The sequence below is a fragment of the Xyrauchen texanus genome, chromosome 17, assembly GCF_025860055.1.
Source record: "Xyrauchen texanus isolate HMW12.3.18 chromosome 17, RBS_HiC_50CHRs, whole genome shotgun sequence".
Taxonomy (NCBI): domain Eukaryota; kingdom Metazoa; phylum Chordata; class Actinopteri; order Cypriniformes; family Catostomidae; genus Xyrauchen; species Xyrauchen texanus.
Window position 1 is genome coordinate 41,659,472 of NC_068292.1, and position 22,485 is coordinate 41,681,956.

General features: G+C 35.8%; 1 protein-coding gene across 1 annotated transcript in view; it reads left to right on the top strand.

Moving 5' to 3' along the window:
- LOC127657975 (inactive phospholipase C-like protein 2) overlaps nt 1-22,485 on the top strand; it is a 79,481-nt gene that overhangs the window by 15,259 nt on the left and 41,737 nt on the right. The window contains exon 2 of the mRNA XM_052147016.1: nt 14,239-16,725. Within this exon, the coding sequence (XP_052002976.1) occupies nt 14,239-16,725 (2,487 nt within the window). The remainder of the gene's footprint in view (nt 1-14,238; nt 16,726-22,485) is intronic.

Sequence of the window (22,485 nt, forward strand, 5' to 3'; positions counted from 1 at the left end):
TGATGATGTCTGTTGCCGGTTGGCAATCCAGTTTATGGTGTATTACCGCCATCTACTGAGCTGGACAGTGAACCGTCAAAAGAAAGTCTTTCAGTGTAGTCAAACATCTACTGAAGGCAATGACATTGGCTAAATTTCAACAAAAAGAAGTCACACGCCATGTGTAGGATTAAATCCTAAACTGAGTGTAGCTTACCTTATGGAGTTTACTTGTAAACAACAATTTTTTTTAGGCCATATCGCCCAGGCCTAGAGGCATAGACCCAGACATGCTCTTTAACAAGTTTTGCTGGATTTATCTTCTCCAGATACTCTCTAGGACCACACTATTTCTCATGCCCAAGTTTGCTGAGAGGCTTTAAAAATGGCATTATGGCATGTTGTCATGTTTTTCTGATTAATTTGTTGAGTGTATTAAAAGCCAGACGATGTAAACCTTTTTCTCAGTAAAGCAATACTATCTGTACTGCAATGTAATCATAAAAGTGACATATTGAAGAGTAGTAGATGAATAGTGTCTCCCCAGTGGATATCTCCAAGGGACACACAGTTTGAGCAGTGCAGTTAGCCAGAAAAAATTCATTTCAATCCATTAGGGATTTATAATCAGGTGGGAGTGGAGAACAGTCCCTTATCAGACCAACACAGAGCAAATTTTGTAGGCAAAAATACACTTAAAATCCCTCTGTTGGAGTATCTTAATGACTATGTACCTCATTCGCTCTAATACCTCGGTTAACATGTGTGCGCATTTATCTCTAGGAAACTTTCAGTCGGTATGTGTTTTGGGTTACAGGAGTGCTGACAGCAAAGTAAAAAGGAAACAGCTGCTTGTGATTGACATATTTATTTGTAATGTGATTTGAATCAATTTATTGAATGACAATGGCACTTGAGTCAAATTCCCTTGGAGTCACTTTTGTTGTTGTATATTTTCATTTTAAGAAACAGAACTGTTTTTAACTTTGTTGCATAATTTTCTTGCATGTTAGTGGCACATATTCTTAGGGTATTTCAGATGGTTGCCAGGGCATTGCTATTCAGTTGTTAGGGTGTTCAGATTAGTTGCCTGGTGGTTGCTTGCTGGCCATATCAACAGAGCCCAAGTCTCTATGATACCCTGATCCCTATCAATTTAAGTCTATGGGAATTTTTTGCCCATTTTATTGTCCGCCAGGTGAAAATTGTATGTTTGATCCCTTTGAAAAGTAACAGTACACCTTTCTGAAACAAGCCACTTGATTTGAGGTATCATTCATGGCTGTGGCACAAACGGTGCCAGTTAATAAGCTTAATACTTCGGATTAGGGGTTTGTTCAAATCCCTAAAACCATAGTTTAAGCGATATTAAAAGTGCTACTAATAATAACTTTATTAATTCAGGTAAAAAAAAAAAAATCCTTGAAAAATTACTTAATTCAAGTAACAGAATTTATAAGTGACTTTGCATACATTTTCAAATGAATTAGATTACAAGAGGAATATTTTGCGACGCCATTCATGTGAACATAAACCATATTGTTTTACATTAAAACCGAATGAAATGCCTGACCCAGTCCCAGCAGGGGTTGAAAAGAGGCCATTATGTAACTTTCCTGAAATAGCCTTAAACGGAAATAATAAAACTGCTGTTTAGACACAGAGGGGGTTCTACATCATTGTTTTTGGTGCCCAGGGATGGAATGGCTTCTCCTATACGCCTTAAGGAAATCCTGGGGAAGGACATGTTGCCTAGAAGACACGACTTAAGAAGAGGAACCACATCCTGCGTACAGCCACACCTAAAGGTCAACACTGCTCAAACCGCTTCTCAGACAGACGGGACCTTCCGCATTGTTCCCCAGATCAAACAGATTATATTCAATCATGCGGTTCAGCTTTTCCTGAGAGCTTCTGTTTTTTTTTTCCTTCTTTTTTCTTTTGAGAAGACAAGTTCAAAGTCCTGCAGTCTTTCCAAAATTTTGCAAGGAATAACATGGCATAAATGGGCTGGGCATTGATACAAATTTCCCGATTCAATTCCGATTCACAAGCTCTCTATTTGATTCCGATTTCGATTAAATTAGATTCAATATTGATTTATATGGGTATATTTCAGTTATAATGTCCCTTTTGCGTACATATAAAATACATTCTTTCCCAGCCAATGCTGTTAATTATACAAGAGACCTTTTTAAATAGGTACAGAAGGAAAATATAAATTTTACTAATGATATTTTATTACTTTTTCAACATTTTGGCTTTTTACAAAAGAACAAATACATGCATGCAATCAATAAGATATTATATTTTCATTTATTATATTTGTTACATTTTATTGTTAAATTGCATAATGTGTACTATTTGCAAGTATTTACATTGATTTGTTGAACATGTGCTAAAACCGATACTATCTCTTTAAAAAGCATTTCTTTAAACAGAGCCTTTTAAATGAGCACATGTTAACTAGAGAGGACTCGAATGGCTTAATCTCATCTCTGTCATGCATGATAGCTGTAAAGAACAGAAAGGCTATTAAAAGAGACATTATTCAATGACAAATGGGTTGCATGGATCTCGTCTTGGACACACATTACACGGAACAACTTAACACACAGGATCTTGATACTGAACACTACTTCTAACCTACACAATTACTGGTTAGTGAAATGTAAACATTTAGCAGCCATTTGCCAAATATATTCACTTTAGTCACATAGCGTAACATTTTATTGCAAATGCGAGTGATTACCTCTCATTGTATATAGAGTGTTGTGCATTGATTGAAAGATTGATCTTGGGATTTAAGAATTGATATCGAAATCGTTCAAATAAAAATTGTGATGCATTAAAAAGATAAGGACCCAGAACTGCCTTCTTCCTATCGGCCGATAAGCTTGTTAGGAGTAGACATGAAAATATTGTCAAAGGTGTTGGCCAATAGATTAGAGCGGGTTGTATCAGACATAGTAAGCACAGACCAGACTGGATTTATTAAGGGTCGTCTGTCCTCAAATAATACAAGATGCTTGATTAATATTATCAGTCATCTTAATTACCATCAAATACCAAAATTTTCGACCGTGTTGAATGGGACTACATGTTCGAAGTGCTAAGAAGATTTGGTTTTAAACCCACTTTTATAGACTGGGTGAAGATCTTGTACAAGATGCCTGCAGCCTCTGTCTTGACAAATGGTCTTTTGTCCGTACCATTTAAACTTAGACGCGGTACTGCTCAGGGCAGTCCTTTATCACCTTTGCTGTTCTCCCTGGCTATAGAGCCGCTTGCGATAGCCGTCAGACAGAATATAAATATAGGAGGAATTTTAATAGGAACAAAACAGCACAAAATTTTATTATATGCCGATGATATTCTTTTAACTTTAACAGATCCTGATAAATCAATTCCAGCACTGGTTGATTGTATTAAAGAATTTGGACAAATATCAGGGTATAAGGTAAATTTTGAAAAGTCAGAAATAATGCCCTTAACAAACAGTGGTCAGGTCAAGCCTGCTTATGTTAAACCTTTCCGCTGGGCACCTAAAGGATTTAAGTATCTAGGAATAAAAATCACACCCAAAATTGGTCAGCTTTATGCGGAAAACATCAATCCTTTAATTAGTCACATAAAAGAAAAAGTTACAAGTTGGAAAAAGCTTCCTTTATCAATGCTTGGTAGGATTAACCTTACTAAAATGGTACTACTTCCAAAAATTTCTTATCCAGTGTCAATGCTTTTTGTGTTTTTAAATCCAAATGATCTTAAGGACATTAATAAATTGATATCAGACTTTATCTGGGCAGGCAGAAAGCCTAAGCTTAAAATGGATACTTTACAACTTCCAAAACAACAGGGTGGGTGGGGCTTACCAAAGATTGAGAACTATGTACTGTCTATTCATGCTAGAATTGTCTCAGTATGGGCAGATGAACATGATGAGACACCTTGGCTTGAGATTGAAAAAGTAATTAGTCAACCCTTCTGTCTTATAAACTTATTAGATAAACGTGTAAGAGAACTGCCTCCTGCTGTTAAAGACAATTACCTAATTAATAATGTTATCAAGACATATGGAGTATTTTGAAGAAAATATTTGGGAAGTCCAAGGCTCTTAACTTTTTTGCAATTCTGGTAGATACCCCAGATTTATCAGAAGGGGCCGCTGGTCTCAATCTCAAGTCATGGCAAGAAGCTGGTATTAGGAGAATGTATGATTTGTGGGACAAAGGTAAATTCAAGACATTTGAAGATATAAGATCTCAATATAATATACCTGCCAACGATTACTACAAGTATCTCCAGATCAGGCATTACGTAAAATCAAAGACTGGATCTCTGGAGCTACCAACGAACTGTTACTTGCTTGAAAAAACTCTACTGGACTGTCGGAAACGTGGACGTTTTGTGTCTAGATTCTATTCTGAGTTACAGAATCTAACGGTAGACAAACTGAAACACTTACGAACAACTTGGAATATGCTGCTTAAAGTGTCAATTGACTCTGAGTCGTGGGAGGAAATAGTAATACTGCCCTCTAGAATATCAATCTGTAATAGATACAAAGAAATGCAGTTCAATATTCTACATAATGTTTACATATCACCTTATACTATATACAGTAAGTACACTCCAGGTGTTTCTCCGAATTGTCCTAAATGTAACTTAGCTAAAGGCACTAGATATCACTGTCTTTGGGAGTGCAAGAACATCAAGGTATTTTGGCAGGCAGTATGCAGTGAAATCAGTTTGGTGATAGGACAGACAGCCCCACTCAGCCCACTCATGTGCCTACTGGGGCTTATACCTGACCATCTGAGAGCTCACAAAGAGACTGTTCAGTTTCTCCTGATGCTGGCTCGAAAGGCTGTAATGACCAAATGGGTTGGTAGCGACGCCCCCTCTACTCAGATGTGGAAGTCTCTGATATCTGAAGTTGTAACTCTAGAAAGATTGAGGTATTGTCTCAATGGTAAATTACACCTGTTTAAAAAATGGGAGAATATTTTAAAGTGTCTGAAGATTAAAAGGTCGTAAACACAAAATGGATATAATGTATGTACAACCATATGACGAGATGCTGTATGTAAAATGGAAATTGTCCACATGCCCATAGATATGGTTATTTATATCGTTTTCTGTGCTGTTTTTTTTTTTTTTTAGTATGTTTTGTTTGAAATAACTAAAATGTTTAATAAAAAGAATAAAAAAAATTAAAAAATTGTGATGCATTGGAAAAACAATATTTTTACCCACCCCTAATAATGGTATATTCTAAGTCTTATGAAGTCATCCAATAGCTGTGTGTGTAGTGGGCTAATGCATAAAACTGGTAAGCAAGAGATAGTGTTGTCATGGTACCAAACTTTCAGTAGTTGGTACCGATGCCAGTCAAATTTTATGGTTATCGATACCAATTTTGATACCGCAGCAAAAATATGCTAATATGATAATGTGCTATTGAACACACCAGTTTATTTATTTTTTATTATTTTAATAATTATAGTTGAATAATTATTATAATTTTTTTCTCATTTAATTTCATCATCACGATGGTGTCTAATCAATAAAATCAATAACATTTTTAACATGTCATTCCTTTTTTTTTATTTAACAGATGTCTTGCTTGTGATACTTTTAATTATTATTATTATTATTATAGAGAATATCAAATTTTACTATAAAGTTGTAATATATTTTTGTTCAATTTCAGGCATCTAGATTTTAATTAGAATCGTGCTTTTATTATGACGTGTTTTTTGCCGTATGCTTCACTTTTCTGGATAAACAGTTTGCGACACTGCGCAGTGTGATCATTGAAGACTTTTAAGTCACGTCTGAAATCTCATCTCTTTAAACTGGCCTTTAAGTCTGACGAATGAAATGTAGGACACAGTTTTGGAGTGTTTGTATTTTACATTACTGGTGTTTGTATATGTGGTCATTTTGAAAAGTTTTAAACGTTATTACTGTGACGGACTTTGGTTAACTGTTGTTTTAAATGCGATATAAAGCTGAGATGAGATTAGAGAGCAGATGCTATGATTTTAATTATGTAAATATATATATTTTACATTATTCACAATGGATAAGTGCTCTGCTTTGTCATCACATACAACATGAATGATTCTCAATGTTTGTGGAGCTTCTAGTGGATGAGAGGTTGGATTTATTTAATGTACACATCCCTTTGACAATAAGATTGCAGCCTTTATCAGTTTAATAAATCATGCTAGGGCATGTCATTATTTTAATTTGATAAATTGTCCGTTTCAGTGTACAAGAAGTAACAGAGCATGCATTCAAAATAAGCTTGTGAGCATTTTAAAGCTGTCGTGTGTCAGTCATACTGTGCGCTGGTACCGGATAGATTCGGTGATCGGTACTACCGGTACTGCAGAAACACTGGTACCGTTACATCTTTTTTATTTTAGTATCGGCTTCGTACCAAAGTACCGGTACTTTTGACAACACAAGCAGGAGGTTGCTGGTTCTATCCCCACAGCCACCACCATTGTGTCCTTGAGCAAGGCACTTAACTCCAGGTTGCTCCGGGGGGATTGTCCCTGTAATAAGTGCACGGTAAGTCGCTTTGGATAAAAGCGTCTGCCAAATGCATAAATGTAAATGTAAATACCATGAAGTGTTTTATTTACACAAGGCAATATATATATATTTATATATATATTACAAAAGTATTCTGTAAAAACCTTAACACCTTTTTTCATGTTGTTCTAAATTAAAATACTCTAACAGCGGGAATGAGTTAGAAATTATTTCCCGGTTTCCTTTCATCAGGATCTTACTGATTAAAATACAGTCATCTGAAGACAAACAGCCTTTTTTTAAACTAGTTTAATCACTGACACATTAGGGGTTTTCATAGAGGTTTTAAACACATAATAAATGTCAAATCAACAACCCAGCCCTTGCTTCTCGCAGCACTGTTTATGGTGATCTGATCGATTTCAAGACCGGTCCACGTGTAAACCGGTCCACACATGCTCTGCGCTGATCTGTCCATTGAGCTATGGTGACTGATCCGGGTAGAGTTTTGTTTCGCTTTTGGAACGTTTGCTGTTTGATATTTCTCATATGTAACAAAAACCGACTGTGCATAATCAGAGAGTCGGCCAACTTTGTAGTCACACCAGTGCGACCTCTTGCAAAGTTTAATTGCACTGTTAGGAAAATCTGGAGCCCTGCTGGCTGGTTAGAGCGGTTGTTGCCATGGTTACAGACAATATCCGCTAGGTGCTTGACCAGGTGTCGTGGACTGAGCATGCTTTTAATTCAAATTAAACTGAGGCTAAACCCACCAACTACAAAAATAACAGTAATTCAATCAACCAGACTCAAAATCAACAAAAAAAGCATGTTAAATCGGCTGATTTGAATAACCGAGGGTTACTGAAGACAACTGATGTAATTCAGAGAATCACAGAAGGCATTTATTTGTACACTATCCTACGAATGAGACAGGATATTTCACTAGTCATCCAAAAACAAACTGGTGGGTGTAATATTTTTAGCTGTGGGGTTTTTAAAGGGAAGAGTTGAGACATGCAACGTTTTGTAATGTTTAAGCATGCTGATAGCGCACTGTGCATTTGCTTGTAGTTACTGTCAACGTGGTTAACTTTGAGAAGTTGAGTCTTAATTCATCCTCATTATTTAAAGAATTGCTTGTATACAAATTCACCGCATTCAGCAATAAATGTCAGTTTTAGTCATTATCGGACTTTGAATCACCTGCTGTAAGCAATGTTCCCAATATAATGCATTGTCCACCAGTTTATTTGTGAGGTGTTGTGGACAGATTCAAGGACAGTATTTTTATTGAGTCTGTTACCAAATTTTTATGGTGGCGTGTTTGACAGACAATGGACTGCTTTTATAACCATTGCAGAAGAACAAACTGTTGGATGCCATGAACTATATGTTGCACACCCACAATGATCTTACAGTTATGCACTTTTGAAGAGTCTCCAAGCACTCTGGTTACATTGAAGTTACATTGATCATTCTGCACTCGGAAGGCAGATAAGTGGTGTTGTGCCCAATGTTGGAGCATCTCTTATTAAATACAGAACATCCTATTTATTTGTTGTGTATTTATCAGTTTTTGTAATGTATTGGCTGCACTTAGAGTCTATATATCCTTAAAAAAAACCTCCCAACACGTTCTGTTGTGATATGATATGACTTTTTAGCCTTTTCTTTTTTGTATAGCAAGAAAATATGCAAATATTCATAAAACCAGTCAACCACAATGCCATCTGAGAAAACAATCTAACCGTCAAAAGCTCCCTAATTCCAAGCATAAAAAAAGAGGAATAATTCTGGCATAATTTACTCACCCTCATTTTGTTAAAAACCTGTATGACTTTCTTCCATGAAACACAAAAGGAGATCTTATGGAGAATGACAGCCTCTGAGTAAATGATGACAGAATTTTTTATTTTTGGATGAACTATCCCTTACACAAAAGATGGTCCAAGGTCTGTTTTGAGTGCTGTTTGACAAGACCTTAAGCAACTCCAGCCCCAGATGGTGGTTTTCTCACAATTGATCTTGCCAAAGGCTTCTATCTGTTGTAAATGTCTGTGTTGCCTGTGACAAATTATTTTTAGCACTGTCTAAAAATGTTTTATTATCAAGTTCAGAGGTTTTCATGGACCCCCCAGAGGGCCTCAAGTTGGTGTGAAGGGGTCTCTGGAAAAGGTCCAGAAGAACAATCCCAGAAGAAGCTAACATGTACAGAATATGATATTATTACAGTTTCATTACTTTTTAGTTTATTTTCAACACTGTTGACTTGTAAGGGACTCTTCTCTGTAAAGCTGCTTTGGAACATTATTGTCTGTAAAAACGCGTTACAAATATATTTGTTGTAATTTTGAAAATGTTTCTCTTCAGTTTTCTACATCTAAGATTACCCTAATATCTGATAGAAAAAAAATCTACAGTCAGCTTAATAGAAAAATATTCTCCAGATAATATTTGTAATCATTTTCATGCTTTAGTCCAATGACAATATAAAGTCCAATTATATAAAGGGTTGGTTCACCCAAAAATGGAAATGCTCTCATTATTTACTCACCCTCATGATATCCCAGGTGTGTTTGACTTTCTTTCTTCACCAGAACACATTTGAAGAAATACAGAAAAATATCTTAGCTCAGTAGGTCCTTAAAATGCAAGTGAATTGAGATTTCTCTTTTGAAGCTCTAAAAATCACAGACAGTCAGCATAAACGCCATTGATACGACTCCAGCTGTTAAATCAATGTCTTTCAAAGTGACATGATCGCTTTTGGTGCGAAAAGTAAATAATCAGAGAAAACAGCATTCTGACTTTATAATGTTTTACACTTGCTACTTTTCTGAAACAATATAAATGGACTTTAAACATGGAAATGTATATTCGCCTTAATATTTTAGCAATGGGGTCCAATGTAAGCGGATCAGCATACTTTGGGGATGCTTGGCATGAAAAAGTTTGAAAATCCCTGAACTACTCATTCATTTCCTGGAAGTGTCAGTCAGCTTAAAGCTTAATATAATATTTCCACTAATTCCTCAAAGGTCTTCAAGTTTTTTCATAAGACTTGAAGAATGTGTATTATGTAACAGCTGACCACTGTTCTCCAGACCTCTAGGCTACTTGTCTTTGCACAGTACTCCCTACACTTTTATGCATAATTAGCTGCATATAGTGTCAAAAAGATAGGTACATAATATACTCAAATTTAATTTTTTCATTTTTTACTCACCCGCATGCTTTTCCAAACCAGTATGAGTTTCTTTCTTCTGTGGAACACAAAAGGAGATGTTAGCAATGTTATATATATATTAGGGGTGTAACGGTTAGAATTTCTTATGGTTCAGTTTGTATCGTGGTTAAAGTGGAGTGGTGGTGGCGTAGTGGGCTAAAGCACTAAACTGTTAAGCAGAAGTTTGTTGGTTTGATCCCCACAGCCACCACCATTGTGTCCTTGAGCAAGGCGCTTTGTCCCTGTAATAAATGCACTGTAAGTCGCTTTGGATAAAAGCGTCTGCCAAATGCATAATTGTAAATGTTAAAGGGTCACGGTTTCTGGTATGGTAAACTCTTCAATAGGTTTGCCCTTAAATACAATAATTGTTTTACAACAGTAACCATAGTTTAACCATGGCATTTGTAGTAAAATCATAGTAACCACAATATAAGCATGGTTACTGTCATGGTTACAATGTATAGTGAAATCATGGTTACTAAATAGAAAATACATTATTAATGGTATCAAAACCATGATTTCTGCTCAGAAAACCATAGTGACATCAGTCATTGATACTATAGTAAAACCATGGTTAATTTTTGTCAGGGTCCTTAACTAAAAAAACAAACATTTTCTCTAATTACTAAATCAACATTTTAAGTTAATACCTGCACTAATACGCTACATGCATCAACATAGATTACACTTCAAACTCATCATCATCATATATTACATATTTGGAAGCTGTGCATCACTATACAAAGAATAACCTAGCTATTAGAATGCATACGAGAAGGGATGTTGTGATAATGCTGCTTGAGTATTTTAATCATAGATGGAACTACCACATGAACACCACAAGCGCTTTAGTTATCGTTTAATTTCTGTCCGAATTAGCACTGAGTGCCTGCTTAAAAATGGAAGAGTGTATGCAGTTTCGGCTCACCTACGGCTCTTTCCCTGGGTTATGTCGGCGTAAATGATAAATCATGCATCAGTGTATTACTATAACGGCATCTTAATGCCATTAATCAAAGCACATTATTGATCACATATATACTCATATATTCATCGAGTTGACCCACGTGAAACACAGATGGAGCGTATCCATTGAGGTGCATTAACCGAGGTTGTAACTGTGCCTGTCTGTTTGACGCTTTGTTTTCTTGACCAAAACTTGTTCTCCAGATGTGTCATTAAACGTGAGGTGAACCCACCGCGGTGCCAATGCTTCCCGAACCATGGGTGGCGAACTGTACGGTTCGTTTTTTTACAGAACGTTAAGTAGAAACATTAGCCTCAGTCACCATTTACTTTTGTTGCATTGAGAAAAAGAAAAAAAAAAGTTTAAATGAAAGTGAGTGGTGACTGAGGCTAACATTCTCTGTAAACTGATTTTCAGCTAAATTCATGGACCCTTTTAACATATAAGGCAGCAATCATTGGCTAAAATGGCTGTCTATATGTTAATAAACCCACAGTCTGATGCAATTTGTGCGTACAACTGGGTTTGTTGCGTGTGATGAAGTCCACTAGACTGCACTACTGAATGCTACTGCACATTAATCTTATCTACAAATGTGAGTAGCTTATTTTATATAATTGCCATTTGATGGCTGTCGAAGTTACATCACTATAAACAAGATATTTCCTAAAAAAATACAGATGCTTTTAGATAATTATATATTTTTTTTTTTTCAAACATTGTAGGTTGCTTTTGCAAATGCGATGTTTGGAAAATTATTTTAGGCAGTTTATTTTTCAGAAATTACATTGACGTTATTGCTCACAGAGGGCTAATTCCCTACAAGCAGAATTGAGTTCACCTCCAAAGCTCAGTTCTTTCCTACAGGAAGGCACATTTCCTTTGACCCAGCTAGAATACATTTCCAGTGGACTAAAGCCATTGACATTTGCATGGGCCATTACTCTCAGTAAGTGCCGCAGCGCCTGCTTCTCATCAAATTGAGAGACAGGCGTATGGGTGCAGGCCAAACTCTGGACTGAACACTCGGGGGACGCTGGGGTAACATGGGACAGTGGGACTGCCAAAAAACCAGAGTAGGTGGAACGCTTCTAGGACATAGATGTTCAGGAATGTTGGGTGCCAAATGGGAGACTCATTCCAGCTCAGCTGTATGACACTCTGGCCTCAAAGTGTCCAAACTGCGTGGTCTTGAAGGGGTCATTTCACATATTATTTTATAAAATTTATTTTTGTTATTTAATTCGACTTATGTTAAAAGTGGTCTCTACGTTTTTCTTTTTTTTTTTTTATGACTGATGCCAATGACTACTGAGCAGGATGTACATTTATAATATATTATTGTGAAGTAAATAAATTATTATATTATATGAAATTATTGTATATTACAATTTAATGACATCCAATGAGATGTACACAAAATTGCTTATATGACATTAACACATATTTTACACAATATGAACACAAAATTTACTAAAGATATCTATAAACAAAAAATGCAATTCACAATTCTGTCTACAGATTTTGAATTTTGGCCATTGATCTCAAAATGGCCAAATATTAGTCAATGAAATGGCCTAATTGGTTTGTAAAGTTTAATTAATTTTTTTTTATTTAGTTTTGGCAAAAAAACACCTTTACATTACAGTATGGAACACTTGATCAAAAAACACATTTTACCAAAACAGCTCAACTAATATTGTAAAATGGATAGTCCCAACTCTAAATTCTGATTGGATTTGCCGCATTCGAAGCCATTAAATATGCTTACCTTTGTATAAATGGTATAGAAAAATGTCTACTTGGTGCCATATTTAAAAGGGATGGTTGACCCCAAATTTTTTTTTCTCTCATCATTTACTCACCCACCCTCATGCCATCCAAGATGTGTATGAATGTCTTTCTTCTGCAGAACACAAACCAAGATTTTTAGGAGAATATTTCAGCTCTGTAGTTCCTTACAATGCAAGTGAATGGTAGCCAGAACTTTGAATCTCCAAAAAGGAGATACAATCAGCATAAAGGTAATCCATATGACTTCAGTTGTTCAATCAATTTTCTGAAGCAATCCAGTTAGGTTTGGGTGAGAGCAGACCAAAATGTAACTCTTTTTTCACTGTACATCTTTCTATTGTAGTCTCTAGGCATGATCATGATTTCAAGCTCGATTACACTTCCAAGTGCTTGACACGTGCGCAGAGCATTAGATGGCCCTATAAGGAAGTTAAATCAAATGAGAAATCATGATCACCCACACTAAATCCTTCACTTATTGAGAATGCAGTAATCTGCTTTAGAAGTGAAATATTCACAAAATACAGAAACATTAGCATTGGTGAGTTATGTCTGTCAGCATATGAGCTCAAAATGTAGAATGGATTTTTTGTACTGTTTAATAAGCATGAAAAATCTTATCATAGAATAATCTCTCATAGTTCCAGGGACAGAGAGTTTATTTTACATTTTTCCTTTGGCCATACTAATTCTAGTCAATACTTTAACTGCTCTGTCTTTGTGAAACGGTTGTAATTATGTTCTAAATTAATCCCAGTTTAGTTCAATATCTTCCTGCCTCTGGGCTTGGTGTGTTATTAAAGAAAAGGACACATTGATGCACAGTGATTATAGCACATACAATCACAGATGATGAAACCCAGAAAGGACTCATCGAAATAACGTATTTAATTCTCTTATACTACAATAAAACAGAAAAAAAAACATCTGATGGTTTTAAAGGGGTGGTACTACAGGTGAGTATCTTAAAAATTCTTCTTCAAATCAATATTTCTCATACTTGGGGTGAGGTTTTGAAATCTAATCATTAAGCTTTTATCGATTATCTCGTCCTGCAGCACTTGTGCTATGGAAATTAATGATACCTAAAATGTTGGGGATTGTGGATGAGAGGTGTGCTATTACTTATCTAAGCATTCAGACTTATGATCACCTTGTGCATGAAGAAACGTATTCCCTTCTTGCTCAGTAGATGCACAATCTTGTTTTGAATCATCTTTTTAACCATTTAAGTTTTAAACCCAAATGTGCATATTGTAACAAAAGTTATATACAGTAGACTCATTTAGTCAGTTGTCACATATTTATTAAATCTGATCAATAATTCTTATGTCAGGTTTTTTTTTTTATTATTATTAATTGAAATATTTAAGAAAAGATTTTGTGTATGTAAATAAACATACTTATAATTTTTTTTTTCCAAACCCTGTTTGTTACTTATTATTTTTTATGACATTATAGGGGTTATTTAAACTTGGTCACTTCATGCGTTTTTACTGATCGGACTGCTATATGATTGATTAAGCACATTCCATTTATACTTGGCCACATCAACGTGTTACGCCACATGGATATAAATCCGATCTTCAATTCCTGCGCAATATGGAAATCTTCTAATCATTGATCAGTAAAACGCTTGAAGTGACCAAGTGTCCACTTAATGCCCCCGTAGTTGTCAAGTTGTTCAATACTGATGGTTAATCATTTAATTTTCCAGGATGGCTCCAGACGATGCAAGGAAAGGAAAAAAACTGTTTCATTCAGTAGCATGCCAACAGAGAAGAAAATCAGCAGTGCAAGCGACTGCATTAATTCTATGGTGGACGGCTCTGAATTGAGGAAAGTACGCTCCAATTCAAGAGTTTACCATCGTTACTTCCTCCTAGATGCTGACATGCAGTCTCTGCGGTGGGAGCCATCCAAAAAAGAGTCCGACAAGGCCAAGATTGACGTCAAATCTATTAAGGAGGTGCGAACTGGTAAAAACACAGACACCTTTAGGACCAACGGAATTTCGGATCAGATTTCTGAGGATTGTGCATTCTCCATCATTTATGGGGAGAACTATGAGTCGCTCGATTTAGTGTCAAATTCAGCGGATGTAGCAAATATATGGGTGACGGGACTCAGGTACCTCATATCTTATGGAAAGCATACCCTTAACATGATTCAGAGTAGCCAGGACAACATGCGCGCCTCCTGGCTCGGCGACCTCTTCGATGAAGCCAATGTGATTGGCGGAAAATGCATCAGTCTTTGTTCAGCTGTACAGCTGATCAAAAAATTAAATCCCGGAGTGAAAATTGTCAAGATAGAGCTCAAGTTTAAAGAGTTGCACAAAGCAAAAGATAAAACAGGTTGTGACGTGACCAAGGAGGAGTTCATTGAAGTCTTTCATGACCTCTGCACAAGACCAGAGATTTATTTTTTGTTGGTTCAGTTCTCAAGCAACAAGGAATTTCTCGATACCAAGGACTTGATGATATTTTTGGAGGCAGAACAGGGTATGGCCAAGGTGAGTGAAGACATCAGTGTAGAAGTTATTCAGAAATATGAACCCTCAAAAGAGGGGCAGCGCAAAGGATGGCTTTCCTTGGATGGATTTACCAATTACCTCATGTCAACAGAATGTCACATATTTGATCCTGAACAAAAAACAGTATGCCAAGATATGAACCAACCACTTTCTCACTACTACATCAATTCCTCCCATAATACCTATCTGATTGAGGACCAGTTCAGGGGTCCATCTGACATAACCGGGTACATCCGTGCCCTAAAGATGGGCTGCAGAAGTGTGGAACTTGATGTGTGGGATGGGCCAGACAATGAACCGGTCATCTACACTGGCCATACACAAACCTCACAGATCGTCTTCCGCAGCGTCATTGACATCATCAATAAATACGGTTTTGTGGCATCGGAATTTCCTTTGATTTTGTGCTTGGAGAACCACTGCTCTTTACAGCAACAAAAGGTAATGTTTCAACACCTCAAAAAGATAATTGGGGACAAAATTCACTCAGATCCTCCCAACATTGAGGACAACTACCTTCCGTCCCCCTCGGATTTGAAGGGCAAGATTCTTTTGAAGGGAAAGAAACTAGCGAGCAACTTCACTGGCTCGGAAGGTGAGGTGACCGATGAGGACGAAGGGGCAGAAATGTCTCAACGGATGAACAATGAGGGAGGGGAACAGCAAATGGTTGCTCAACCCAAACGGTTTCAGCTCTCCAAGGACTTGTCTGATTTGGTAACCCTGTGTAAATCTGTTCGGTTTAAGGACTTTCAGACAGCTTTCCAGAACCAGAAGCACTGGGAGCTTTGCTCCCTTAACGAGGTCTTTGCCAGTCGATGTGCCACTGACTACCCTGGTGACTTTGTTAACTACAACAAGAAGTTTCTCGCAAGGGTTTACCCCAGTCCAATGCGGATTGATTCCAGCAACATGAACCCTCAGGACTTTTGGAAATGTGGCTGTCAAATAGTAGCAATGAACTACCAAACACCAGGCCTCATGATGGACCTTAACATCGGTTGGTTTCGACAAAATGGCAACTGTGGTTATGTACTACGCCCAGCCATCATGAGGGAGCAGGTGTCTTATTTTAGTGCCAATACTAAAGACTCAGTTCCTGGAGTATCTCCACAGCTTCTTCACATAAAGATTATTAGTGGACACAACTTTCCCAAACCCAAGGGCTCAGGCGCCAAAGGTGATGTTGTAGATCCCTATGCTTACGTTGAAATTCATGGCATCCCCGCTGATTGCGCGGAGCAAAGGACTAAAACGGTACATCAGAATGGCGACAATCCCATCTTTGATGAGAGTTTTGAGTTTCAAATTAATCTTCCAGAACTGGCAATGGTGCGCTTTGTCGTTTTGGATGACGACTACATTGGGGATGAGTTTATTGGTCAGTACACCATTCCCTTTGAGTGCATTCAGCCAGGTTTCCGCCACATTCCACTCCAGTTACTAACAGGTGAAGTGTTACCACACGCCTGGCTCTTTGTCCATGTGGCCATTACGAACCGCCGGGGTGGCGGTAAGCCTCACAAAAGGGGGCTTTCTGTCCGCAAAAGTAAAAGGGGTCGGGAATACGCCACCATGAGGATACTTCTCATCAAGTCTATAGATGAAGTCTTCAAAACTGCTGCACAGCCACTTCGGGAAGCCACAGACCTCAGAGAGAACATGCAGGTGAGATAAAATTATTATTATTTTAATTTTCTTCAAATTAATGCCATTTATCTTACCAAATAAACCCAAAAGGAACATTCTTTTCTGAAAAATATTATTGTTTCAATAGAAGTTACAATCAACAACCTTTGTGACATAATGTTGATTACCACAAAAGGATTTAGACTTGTCCCACCTTTTCTTAAAAACAAAAACCAAAAAACAATCTGGCTTACAGAGAAGCATTTACAATGAAGTGAATGGGACAAATCTGTAAATGTTATAATACTCACTGTTTCAAAAGTAGCCATAAACAGTATGCGTGCTAACATGGTTTATGCATAAGTGTGATAATATGGATAATAACCTTTTCTGTGTAAAGGTATATCCAATTTTAAAACTTTGTTGCCATGACGATGTGACACCATAAACCCTAAAAAGATCATAAAATGCAAGCTCAAATAATACACACATTTTAACAGTATAATTTATTATTAATGCATTTAAATTGATGTATTTTTAAGCCTTTAACCCACCCCCACCCTCCCAAAATTTTCCCCATTCACATCCATTGTAAATGCCTTACTGAATCTTCATTTTTGCTTTAAGGAAAGGAGGGATTAGTGGATTATTTATTATTATATTATGTGTGGCATGTAGCTTCTTTTCAATGGTGTGAGAATTTTTTCTCAAATGGCAAACACATCAGAAAGATGACCTTGAGAGGTAGCCACAGATTACAGAAAGTATCTCTTTGCAAGGCCAGCAGCATTCGAACTGAAGCCTTTCTCGTGCAGATAAACATAACAAAACTGCTGATTTTAATCAGGTTGAAATTCCTGTGTTGCAAAACTTGTTGGACTGGCACAATTTCACTTTATAGATCAGCTGCAGACTAGCAAACTCCCTTATTTAGCCATGAAAACTGAGAATATATTCATATATAGGCTGCAGGTAGAAGTTCAGCCAAATTCCTGTTTAATATTTGATGTGGAAAATGTGTTGCATAACACAGAGTTAGAATGCCCAGAGGCATGTATCTGTTATACCCCCTTTAAGAAGAGATTAGGCTGTCTCATGGATTAAAGGGGCACAGCTGTTTTAAAATGAGTCAGGAGTTTTTTTTTCTTTCTAAAAGATTGTACCGCAGGCGGTGTTTAACCGGTTGATACGCAATTCCCCCGCACGTGGTACTAACGTCACTCTGCTTACATTTAGTATATAATTTAAAGTCTATAAATGTAATTAATGTTAACAAATTATACATCTTTTCAAAGGTCTAAGGGTTCAACATTGATATCCGATCTCTGTTTCACGATAGTAATGCTACAGAAACGGCATTTTAGTTATTTGTGCCAGGAGTACAAATTAAAACATGCAATATCAAAACGGGACTTTTATTATGAAAACACGATCGCCAGATGAATCCAGTTCAACACACTTGGGTCAATCGTCCATGACAAGCGTTCATTGAAAAACATCCAATAGCACTTTTTGTCCATAAAAGTGATAAATCTGAGAAATATTGATATATTCTCCATTGTTTACATGAGATCTCGCCTGAAAGAATTCATTTGAGCAGCATTCATGTTGTAAACCTGTATATGATCTGATAATGAGCTCCAAAAGTCTAATTTTGAATTAATTATTATTATTTTTCATAATAGCCAAGCAGTGCCTTCAGATTTTGTGTCGTCTTGAAGGTGGAGCCTTCATTTTACAAATATTTGCTGAGAAAGCCCCTCATATAACACTAATTCAATATATAAAGATGATACATATTTATATCAATATATAATTATACATGGTTATCTTTAAATATTAAAAAAAAAAAAAAAAATATATATATATATATATATATATATATATATATATATATATATATATATATATATATAATAAATAAATATTCCGATAATTAAAATGCATTACATTCTTGTGGCAGAAGAGTTCATCATTGATAAGACAATACAATAAGCGGCTTTAGAATACAATGTATTGTTTATTACCATATTATTGATCATAAGTCAATCATTGACACACAGTTCACAGCAATCCATTTCACAAGTGAATTTGTCAATCAGAGATTTATTATGAGGGCTTGTTTAAGGACCCGTCAATGTACACCTGCGTCAGACATGCTTGTGTAGCGTCTCGGGTGCGTTGCGTCATAAACATAAAATGTTTAGGTCACTGTTTCAAGTTAAATATAGTTTAATACTCAATCTTTAAACACATCTTGAGATCCCTTAGTTCGCATTTGCGCTCCTTCAAGTGTTTTGAACGCAAGAATGTGACGCATGTTTGTGTTGTTGCTGCTGAACGTTGTTTTCTTCACTGTATAATCTGTGTGTTGCTCATACAGCTGAAAGTTCACTTACTGCCCTCTGGAGTAAACAGGTGGTACTACAAGCTTGCATTTCTCAGGAATCTTCCTTATTATGGTGCGATTAATTGCGTTAATTTTTTTAACGCGTTATTTTTTGTCAAAGTAATCACACTGAATTAACGTGTTAAATCGACAGCCCTAATAATTTCATTCTAATTATAGATCTGTGGTCAATAATCAAAACACAACATTTTAATGCAACTCTATTTTAATGCTAAAGAATTTAGATTCATCCATCCACAGTATATACAGTATATATTTACATTTTGTGATTTAGCGGACGCTTCCTCCAAAGCAACTTACAAATTAGGAAAATAACAAACAATAGATTTTTCACATATTATATCAATAAATATTACACTTTTGACAGAACAACAATATTTTCAACCAAACAGTCATTGTTACCAATTAGATTCAAAATGTTTAATTCAAAATAGGCTTTTCGCAATTATTAAATAACCGTCTGAAATAACTGCGATTACTGGGCATATATTTTCCTTTTATATGCATCAATGTAACAATACATAGTGATACGCATACATTTTTACCTACATACATTTGCTACTAATATTTAATACAGGATGAATGCCAAATAGGGACTTCTGTGAACATTTTTGATGATGCAAATGCATCTTTAATCATGGGTTTCACTCATTCCCTCATCTTATTCCAAACCCATATGATGACTTCATTCTTTTGTGAAACACTAAATGTTAGCCTCAGTCTCCACTCACTTCCATTGCATTCATTTTCCATACAATGAAAGTGAATGGTGACTGAGATTTTATATAATTTCAGATATATTGTGAATATTTAATATACAGTATTTCCCAGCCTAAGACACCAGGATTTTTACATTTAAAGTCTTTAAGTCAGATAATGGAATAGTAAAACGTCTCCTGCTCTGGGCTATGACATATTCTGTTATGGTTTCTCACAACATGCTGTATATTAGAGTTTATTTGAATAGTTATGTTTACAATGTTTCTTCCCGTGGAAACAATTTCAGGCTTAGAGACTATAACACTTCTTGTGTGTTCAGTCACACTACTTCATCTTCACAGTTATTTACACCAACGCTATCCAATCATTTTAGTCTCGTGAACTAGAGCCACAAACCAGTTATATCATTAAAATGGACATTATTACAATTATTCACTTTTATGTTTATGGATGAAACATAGCCTCAAGTAGTTTTCTCACAATCTGAAGCAGTTGTATTTAGTTTAATACTGTTTGATTGGCTGAGACGTTTGATGGGATGAAACTTTAACACTTTACTTGTGAGATAGACAAGTAAAAGTACCCTCCCGCATAAATGTACCTCTGTATATAGTCTTTATATACAGTGGCCTGAATGTGTTTATATTACATAAGAAAATATAAAATCAAGAAGCATCCATCATCAAGACATTCATCCACTTAAAAACAGCAGTCTTATATCTAAAAAACGACGATTTGGACAGCTTGACAGGTCACATAATAGAGATTTTTGACTGAATAATCTATGAAAACTCTATATAATATATCTAATTTTATAGATTATAATCTATCAGTAACAATAATGCTGTTTTAAACCCTTTTTAAAACTGTTACTTCTGTTACGATTCTGAATTATGAACAAGAAATGTGACGTTGATTTTAACTTAATTTGAACCTGGAACTTTCCTTTAGTGTCAAAGTGTCCAAAAACGGTCAAGCGATAATTATTTTTGCCGATATCTAAGGTGGTGGAAAAGACAAAAACCTGTTTGTTTGTTTGTTTATTAAATATCTTTATTGAATGTGCAATATGTTCTCAGTCTTTCCTTACAGTGACGGGCGCAGACAAAAAACTAAATTTGTACTTTCAATCTTCTACAACGTATTAGCCTACTATATAAACACTTGTCATACATTATAACACAAATGAGCTGTAAATCATCAACTGCAGATCATCAGTGATATCTTGTCCGGTACTCCGGTACTATTGAATCTTTTCTACAGGAACACCATCTATCAAAATTAAAAATGAACTCAAAAATCAATAAAGGTTATATGAATAATCTCTTGATAATGCCCATGCTTCATATGTCTTTTTTATAACATCCTGCTAATAATCATGCAACGGTCAATAAACAGTAACACAACTTGTAAGATTTAACTAAATTAATCTTTTTATATTATTATTCACTGTATAAAGTTGGAGAGGCAATGTATGTGCTTACGGTAGGGCTGCAACTAACGATTATTTTGATAATCGATTAATCTAACGATTATTAGAACGATTATTTGACGATTATTGCATCAATTAATAATTCACTCTTGATCGATTATTCAGCTTGTGTCCTGATTTAAAAGGTTGTATTAAACGTGCTTGCTAACAATAAAGGGGACAAAATCATATTTTAAATATACGTTTAAATGACATTTACTGAATTAAAGGGGAAAGTTTAGTAAAGATATTCATTGCAAAAAATCCTCTTGTTATCAAGTGTTTTTGGCTTGTTTTCCATTTAAAATGGTCTAAAAATCCTTAAAACAAGATACATTAAATTGAGAAGCAACATATAAGATATTTAGACTTGCTTTAAGAGAATGTGTCTTAAATATACAGTGTATTTTGTATATAAGTGTATTTTTTTCACTTGTTTATAATTCTGCGAGTGCAGTAAAGACAAAATATAATTATATTCAAGATCTATTCTCTAAAAGTAAATCTTCTATGCTGCTGCTCAGGTGAATGCATCTTTATTTAAAGGATTTTTAGATATTTTAAAATATTTGTATTTTTTTTAATTATATTCAATATTCTCAGATAACAATTTTTTCTCCTGCAGTATAGCTGCTAAAGTAAATGTACATTGTTTTAAATGAGTTTTAGATATATTTTTTTGGAAAACAAGCCAAAACAAATCATAAAAGTATATCGTTGCAGTGTATAATGGGGTGAAGACTTCCTCTCTCACCTATTTTTTTTAACTTCAATCCATCTTTAACTCACAAAAACAAACTCTCCCTTATTAATAAAGCTGCGTATTGCCAGTTTTCTTCACGATAAGAAATGCACAGTGATATATATTATGATTCAATAAGTCGCAAGCCATCACGTTATAGTCTAGCTGCATTAAGCGTGTGCGTTCGGGACGAGCATCCCCGTCACAGTGCTCATCAGCTGGTGCAGTTGCAATCTCTCCCCCTTAGACCGGGACATTTGCACAACTCATAGAAGAGGCGCTGACACGCAGAGAAATGCCAGTTTCAGAGTTTGAAGTTAATTACATGATCTGACTCCGTATTATTTAAACTTTAATAAATCTATAGCGCATTAAAACTGCATTTAAGGTGTTCCTTTTAAAGAGCTCCGGCTCCACTTATTCCACAACGAGAGTGCTTCTGTATTTACTTATTTG